This window comes from Chiloscyllium plagiosum, chromosome 12 (assembly GCF_004010195.1).
Source record: "Chiloscyllium plagiosum isolate BGI_BamShark_2017 chromosome 12, ASM401019v2, whole genome shotgun sequence".
Classification (NCBI taxonomy): Eukaryota; Metazoa; Chordata; class Chondrichthyes; order Orectolobiformes; family Hemiscylliidae; genus Chiloscyllium; species Chiloscyllium plagiosum.
In genome coordinates, this window is record NC_057721.1 from 37,575,286 (window position 1) to 37,584,020 (window position 8,735).

Consider the following 8,735-nt stretch of genomic DNA (forward strand, 5'->3'; position numbering starts at 1 on the left):
AGACAAAGATTCCCCACACTCACCCTATGCACTGTCTCACTCTATGTGGTAGTGACACATATTTACTCCTGTAATCATTAAGTAGGAAAATCAGACAAAGCTTATTGTAGTTTTGAACAAATATTCCAATCATTGAGAGGTCAAAATTATTTTTGAAGTTGTAAGTTAGACTGGGCTGCTAATAAATACATTTCCATTCAGATTTGTGGGCATAATTATACAAGAGTACAAATCCTCCTTGAGCATAGAAGAGGCCCTTTGGGCCATCAAGTCTCTATCACCATTCAAATGTCTTCACAAGCAGGCAATATTATGGAAAGCTCAAATACAAGTTTGCTGTCAAAACAGCAAAAAAAAGGACATCTAGACACAATTCTTTTGCCATTTCACATTTTTTGCCATTGGTGGCATAATTAGTTAGCACACAAATGGACAGAATCCAGAAGTGGAAAGATGCTGAATTAACTTCTGTACTTTCGTTTAACCAAAATCCATTTCTGCTGTCACAAAGTATCAGACATCCATTGATGACACCTGTTAGGTGAAGTAGTGAAATATTGGAGGTATAGTTGTCGAACTGCTCTTGCATGTTTAACTTAGCTGAGATGTAGTATTAGCGAGGAACTGCAGACTGTTAGCCACGTTCCAGAGGTGCATATTCCTAAAAGTAGTTTAACAGAAGCAAAACCAGGAAGAGTGTAATAGCAACAAGAAATGCTTCTTTGTTATCAATCTAAATCAGAGTAAGGTGTTGCCACCTAATCATTTAACTGTTCAGAATAAGGCTACCATTTTAACATCCAGTTAAAGGGCTTGCTTTAGTAAAGATTATTTTTGTTTAGGAATACAACAAATCCTGTCACCAAAGTTTCCTGCTTAAGAAATGAGTTGTAGGACAATTATGGTCTTTTATATAAATAACAGAAACAACTTCCAGCAAGGGGTACCATGAAACTTAGGTTTCAAAGAATACCATGAAACCTGAAAGCAAGTCGTAACTTTTAACCTATTCCTAACATCTACTCCTCAGCATCATTATCATTCAGCACCTGTATCATGCAGCATGACTATCCTCAGCAGCCTTACATAAAATTCATATGAACGGAACAAGAAAGAGCCTAAGTGTCCATTTTTTAGTTCTCAGAAATATTTCAATATGTTCATAGCAGCTTATAGTCTATGATCCCTGACAAGTATTTTGTTTGAAATAGGGTGCAGGGATTCTTTGCTGCCTGAAGGAAACAAGTGATGCATTTAAAGTAAACAACATGCCAAAAAAAATCATTGAGACATTGAAGTCTGTATTCATGTAGTTAGAAGAGAAATATATGATGTTCAATTATCTGCACAAAATAAAATAAATAACAACACATGGACACAAATCCTAAGTTTATACAGAACATTGTAGTTTAATCAGAAAACATGTAAAGAAGGAAAAATAAATTAGTCAACTGATGTCAGTGATTGGAGGTAACCATTTAATAAAATTATCTGGATAATCAAGGAAACATTATTCTTTACTTATCTGCATTGAGAAGTGATTTTCCAGACCTTATCAACAACTTAATATATCTGAAATTGAAATAGACTTTACATTTTAGTGCTTCACCGGTGTACTATAAGGCCTTGATACTCATTTTGTTATTGCCTGAGTTCCAGGCACTACCAGTAATCGAGAGTAAAAGGTTCTAAAGGTTTCTGGTGGGATAAAAGAATACCTAAGTAAAAGCACAGGTCAGCTAAGACTAATGGAATCAAGGACATTAAAAACTGCAAAAGTAAACAAGTATAATTTTATTATTTCCACAACATATCACTTCACTTATCCTGTAAGAATCAAAATTATTGTTATTTCAGAATTCGTATGCCTGCCGTGCTAATAGTGGACACAAATGTTTAAAGTAAGTTTTAGCCTTTAGACTGCAACAGTGGTTGAGTTCTAAATAAAAGTAACCAAACGGCATAAAGCCCAGTCAACTATGACACAATTGGTACAACTCAGTTGAGTCAGTTGCTTGAAAGTTCGAGGATCATTTCAAAGACTGCCCATAAAATTCTGAATAGACATTTCCACATTGAGGGACTGCTGCACTGTTTGAGGTGCAATCTTTTGAATGAGAAATTAAAGCAAGGCGCCATCTTCCCTTTAAAGTGGTAGTAAAAGATCCCACGCTACTATTTCTGGTGTTATGTGCAATATTTATTCTCAATCAACATTACCAAAAAGACATTAGCTGGTCACTATTAAAGTGTTGGTTCTGGGACCCTGTTGTGAGCAAGTTGCTGCTGCATTTCCTACATTACAACAGTGTAACACTTCAGAAAGTATTTCATTAACAGTATAAGGATTTGGCAATTCCAGAAACCATGAAAGTGATATTTAAATGCAAGTTTTGCCTTTCTATTCGACCACCATGAAAACTACTATTTATGTTTTTGTAGTCATCAGCATTTGATCAGTTTAATTAAAATAAACAAATTCAAGATCCAATCATTAGCCACATTTTGTTTTCAACACACAATTCTTCGCTTAAAATTGTTTACATGTATCAACAAGTAAATCAAAATACAATACATGGATTGGATTAATTTTTTCACCACTGAAATATCTTCCTATGTACACATCATCTTTCACACAATTCAAATGTTTACAAAATTAGTCACAGCAAAATATTTTCATTTGGAATATAAAATATTACTTCTCCCCCCACCCAGATTTAATCTGATTGACTTGATTGTAGTTATGTTCCTGTTTACAGTAAACATACATTTATTCAATGCCATTATCAATACTGAATAAAGGAAAAACCCCATCAGTCTTTTTCAAACGGCAAAAGAATTTCTGCACCCAGTTTTAAAAGAGAACTATAGCTCAAATGCAATAGTTTCCTCTAAAAAGACTTCATACTTTTACATCAGAGGATAATTTCATTTACAATTTTAATGCAGGAAATTACTGAACATAAAAGCAATGTTTTGATGTCTATATTGTATTTCACATTGCTTAGGTGAAAATGACAACTTTACTTGATAATTTGTGACGTATATGTAGTGCGAAGCATTTTCAATTCATTACAGAACTGTAAAAAGTGTGTAAACTGAAAATGTTTTTTAAAAATGCAATATCCTGCTTCAGTGGAGAGTGCACAGGTCTCTCAAAATCCAAGTTAGTCAATTACTAATTAAGAAAGAAGTTACAACATCAAAGATGCAACTATCACATCATGAAGCAGTTATAATGGTCCAATTCATTTATGGGGATAATTCAATTAACATTTAAATATGATTCAGACTCTGCATTTAACCCCAAAAGCACATCTTTAGATAGCTAATCAACTCTAGCTACCATGTTTCATATTGTCAACATACTCAATATTCAGAACTTTGATCTACTACACTGCAAACATTGTTAAGCAAACATATATTAATCATTAATTTTTAAATTTACATTATGCACAAGATAATCTCTCAAACTTCAAAAAAGAAATGGATTATTTTATCCAATCAAGTTCTTTTTCTGGAATCTCTTTCAAATCAAAAATACATGTTTTGAAAATTAAAAATTGAACAAAATAAGGAAATGTGAATTGTGCATTACTAATTTCACTGTAGTTTTTATATGATCTAGGAAACGGGCTTGTTTGATTCAGTCAAATGTACACTGCAGCAAAGAGTTGACAGTTCGCTGATTAAACAGCATGTACGACAAGTTATTTGAACTAACCTACATTAGTTGTCTACTACAACACAATAATGTAACAATTAAATCCAACCTTCAAAATGGCAAAGACTGGTGAAAATTAGCTGTTATTTCTGCTGATAAAATATCTGTAGTGGATACCTAGTCCACAGCTTGGATATAGAGTGGTGAAATAGTTTAGTGGATGTTTAAATTGGTCAGGAATAAACAAGATGTAGCCTTTTAAGGAATGGATTTTTGCTTTGTAACTCTTGATCAAATGTACACTATTATGCCTCATCCACAAACAATGCATGCTAACCCTAACTCACAAATAAATGGTGTCTCTTATGTACATATTTTAAGAGTTGGTGTTTACAGATAGCAATGCACACAAGCACATCTTGCACATCACAGCATAATGCTAACGGCAAAAACACTGATGACACAATACATGGTCCTGTTTTCCCATCTCACGGTACAGCTTCCTGCAAAAGCAAAACACGTATTAATCTACATAAATTTATGCAGGGTTCTAAAATATCACAGCTTATGATACCATAAACTTTATAAGCCAATTACACCACTTTATACTTTGAGTTCATGAATGGAAAAGATACATGGTAAACTCTTGCTTTCAAAATACAGTAGACAATTCAGTTGGATGAGGGTGGAAGGGCTGTATATTTTTAAAGAGATGATCTGCTAGGGACACATGCCAAAGGTCGATCCTTGACTTAATGTGTCTAATCAATTACAACTTACGTATGACAATTGTTTTCTCGTTTTAGCAACATATTCAACTCTCAAGAAACAGAAAAACTGAATTTCACACTGAAGCAAAATGTCACCAGATTGTTCTGACATTCATCAGTTTCAATCAGTGGTCTGAATTAACTATCTTCTACTTTCATGTACAATGTTATAATGTGGTATTCAAACCAACACATCAGACATGTTCTATTATTTAATGGAATCATTAGACTTTGCTATGAAACATATTACTTTCAATTAAGGCACCAATTTTTAAATAGATACTCTACTTTTAGATGTGTTTGTAAAAAATTCTAAATATTAAGAAGGAAAGACTTACCATCAGTGTTGCTATCCCAGTAACATGAACTTGCTGTGTGGAGACCAGCTCCACTTTTCTGCATTATCGCACAAGTCACTAGAATTATCAATATATAATTCAGTGAGAATGCTTTTTCAGAGAAACAAACATATAAATTAGAGAACGCTGCTTTTATCTAAATGCTAGGTTTCTGTCCTAATTTGGAATGTTGGCACCCTGACAAGCTGTATATTTATTGCCGTCCTTGGTGGCCTTGTAAATTTTTTTGTGGATTTTATTCCTGAACAACTGGCACTGATTTGATATAACTGAGTGGTTTGTTAGATCACAAAAGTCAATCATCTTGGCAAAAGAGCCATTATAAAATATGGAGGTCAGACTGGATAAGGTCACAGTATAGATGTCCTTCCTGATTGTGAAATTATAGGATATTACTGAAAAACCAGTCACTTTTACCAATTTTTTTCTGCAGTTCTGTTGATCAGAATTCAAAATTCTCAAACTACCACAGTGGGAGTGCAACAAGCAGCCTCTGGATTATTATTTAGAAACATAATTACAAAATCTATTTCTTTCAAAGCAATTCAAAAATGGGAAAACATCTCAAAGTGTTCAACAACGTGCAGGGAATTTATAGAAGCACAGTTTATTTTAACAAGACATTTGCAGTTGTAATATTGAGAGTAACCAATGAAGGTCACAGTTGACATGAGGATTAGAAAACCTCGACCACTATTTGTTGGCGAGACATAACCAAGCACTGAAATCCAAGACCCAGATCTTACATCAAATTGAATCTCTCAAAAACAGTACTGCAAGTCGCAGAATTATCTTTCCATACAGGATAAGCAATAGGTCTTAAAAGTAGATTAACTGGAAGTTTATTGAATCATTAGAGACTAGGGAAAGCTCTCCAATTTCAGTCTTTCATGAAGCAATCCTTTAAAATATAACTTCAAGCAGTTTCAATACTAAACAAACACCAGTTTTCCTTTATTTATCTCATTCAGGTCAGAAATTCAAGAAGATTAATAAAGCACCAAGGTAAATTCACATTTATTCCATACCAATATGACCAAAGTACTCTGAATGATGATTTGGAGATGCCAGTGTTGGACTGGGATGTACAAAGTTAAAAATCACAACACCAGGTTATAGTCCAATAAGTTTAACTGGAAGCACTAGCTTTCGGAGCCCTGCTCCTTCATCAGGAGCAAGTTGTGGAGGACACAATTATAAGTCAGAATTAATAGCAAAAATTTACAGTGTGATGTAACTGAAATTATACATTGAAAAATACCTTGGTTGTTTGTTAAGTCTCTGATCTGCTAGAATGACCATGTTGGTTTCACTTCTTTCATATGTAAATCACAAAACCTTTTTTAAAAGTTACATTCTCAGGTTAGCTTTAACTTTTAAAAAAAGTTTTGTGATTTACATATGAAAGAAGTGAAACTATCATAGTATTCTAACAGATGAGAGACTTAACAAACGATCAAGGTATTTTTCAATGTATAATTTCAGTTACATCACACTGTAAACTTTTGCTATAAATTCTGTGTCTTACAATTATGTCCTCCACAACCACCTGAAGGAGCAGCGCTTTGAAAGCTAGTGCTTCCAATTAAACCTGTTGGACTATAACCTGGTGCTGTGTGATTTTTAACTTTGTACACCCTGAATGATTACACCGTAGTACTGTACATAAAGTGTAACTGAAAATTAGCTATCAAATCAAAGGTGAACTATCAAACCAACTACTCTATGTACAAATATTACAAAATTTATTTAATGCTCATCTCAATTCGGTCTCATCTTTCTTCGACAGACAGCCATTAAAAAATCATGAATGTCAAACCAGGAACAGTAGCAGGAAAGAAAATATGAGTAAACTTCTTTTCAGAGTTTGAGCCTCACACAGTACTAAGACATGCTTATCCTGAATCCTTCCCTCTACTTCAAGGTGATGCATCAAAATAAACAAACAAACCTTATCAAGCTGCACAACAATTTGTGCCTCTGAAATTATTTTTTACTTTATTACAGAATACTCACCAATGTATTTAAACGGTTTTCCCATTTTAACCAAATGCATCAGGGATTGTTCAACTACAGCTGCAGTCCACTGATTGATCTTGCTGTGATTATAATCAACCCCTCCAATAATATTGTCAACGCACTGAAAATAAATCACTGAAATTAACTGCATATTTATGGCTTAAACATTTCTGCTAATATGCTTTATGTTTTTTGCAGGTTTTAATTCAACACAGAATAGTGACACTCTGTTCAGATTAAGATTCCATTTCAAGGACATTGCATCACCCCAAACACACCAATGTTCCTTACAATTATTCCAGTTTTTCAAACCTTCACTAACATATCAAGAAATACATCTACCTGTTCTCGAGAGACAATGATCAAAACCTACTAACCAAATACCAGATTTAACAGTCACTGATTCAAGCCCATTCCATCTGGTTGGCATGTTTTAATTTGCAGTAATTTCCTAATTATAAATGTCATTCAAAAGGACACTGAGGTCTCCAAAAATCATATTTTCTTCAACAGAATTTGAAGACTTTTAAATATGCTAACTCAAAATCCCTCAGGTACACAATGAAATTATGAATACCCCTTGAAGAGTTATATCTTATTCAACCAATGTCCCACTGTTGATCCAGGAGACTGGAGTTCAAGTTCCACCTGCTCCAATGGTGTGTAACAACATCCCTGAAAAGGCAGATTAGAAAAATCTAGAATGCTAAGCCAAGTACAGATTGCCTTATCAAACAGAGCATTATTTACAGACAGCTTTCATTTTCAGAAGGGTAGCTACATCTCAGGCCAGCATCACAGACACCCAATATTATTTTATTTCTAAATTCACCTACTGTATTTTAATACAGCCACTTGCAGTGAATATAATCTTACCTCTTTGACAATATTGCTGGTTTCATCTGCATTGAAGGAAATCTGCAAACAAACATTTCACTGGGTAAATGTGACGTCAGAAAAGTTACACATTACTCACAACCTCAATTACCTAAAAGCAATCACAAATACTTTGGAGGCACTACCAAGGACATGCTGGGGAGGAGAGGGACATGAAGTCAAATGGAGGTAATGAGATTGTGCCACAGGGAAGGTGGGGGAGAAACTGTTGAGGGTTGGGGTTTTTTTTTTAAGATTACTTACAGTGTGGAAACAGGCCCTTCGGCCCAACAAGTCTACACTGACCTTCCAAAGAGCAACGCACCCATACCCATACCTCTACATTTACCCCTTCACCTAACACTACAGGAAATTTAGCATGGCCAAATCACCTAACCTGCACATTTTTGGACTGTGGGAGGAAACCGTAGCACCCAGAGGGAACCCACACACATACAGCTACCTGAGGTGGGAATTGAACCCCGGTCCCTGGAGCTGTGAGGCCACAGTGCTAACCACTGTGCCACCCTAATATTATTGAAGTTCTATTTAGCTTTGTCTGCTTGTGGTTGAATGTAGAATTAAAGGGAGTTAACTTTTAGATTCCTTACAGTGTGGAAACAGGCCCTTCGGCCCAACCAGTCCGAAGATTAACCCACCCAGATACATTTCCCACTGACATTGCATCTAACACTATGGGCAATTTAGAATGGCCAATTCACCTAACCTGCACATTTTGGACTTTGGGAGGAAACCCACGCAGACACAGAGAGAATGTGCAAACGCCACACAGGCTGGAATCGAACCTAGGACCCTGGTGCTATGAGGCAGCAGTACTAACCACTGAGCCACTACTTGGGAGGGTTGGTTGGTTGGAAAGGGTTTTGGGGTTGGGTCGAGATGGAGAAAGATTTGCGGAGGGGAGGACGAGTGTGTTTCTGAGGAGTGGGGAAGGTTGTGTCTGGTGGGCTGGGGAGTGGGGAAGGTTATGGCTGGTGGGGTGGGATGTGTTTGTGTGGGGTGAGGAAGGTTGTGGCTGGTAGGATG

General features: G+C 35.6%; 1 protein-coding gene and 1 long non-coding RNA gene across 3 annotated transcripts in view; one reads left to right on the plus strand and one right to left on the minus strand.

Annotated features, from left to right (window-relative positions):
- Positions 1–1,385: 1,385 nt before the first annotated feature.
- The window catches only part of LOC122555121 (dynein light chain Tctex-type 1-like), an 11,315-nt gene continuing 3,965 nt past the window's right edge, over positions 1,386–8,735 (minus strand). The window contains exons 2-5 of the mRNA XM_043700823.1: positions 7,689–7,730; positions 6,810–6,933; positions 4,773–4,850; positions 1,386–4,167 (exon numbers count right to left, since the gene is read on the minus strand). Of these exons, the coding sequence (XP_043556758.1) occupies positions 4,091–4,167; positions 4,773–4,850; positions 6,810–6,933; positions 7,689–7,730 (321 nt within the window). The 3' untranslated portion in view covers positions 1,386–4,090. The remainder of the gene's footprint in view (positions 4,168–4,772; positions 4,851–6,809; positions 6,934–7,688; positions 7,731–8,735) is intronic.
- LOC122555122 overlaps positions 7,763–8,735 on the plus strand; it is a 36,574-nt gene continuing 35,601 nt past the window's right edge. Inside the window, exon 1 of one of the 2 annotated variants that reach the window (XR_006313178.1) lies at positions 7,763–7,877. This is a non-coding gene — a long non-coding RNA (uncharacterized LOC122555122). The remainder of the gene's footprint in view (positions 7,878–8,735) is intronic. The other variant, XR_006313177.1, reaches the window with a different exon arrangement.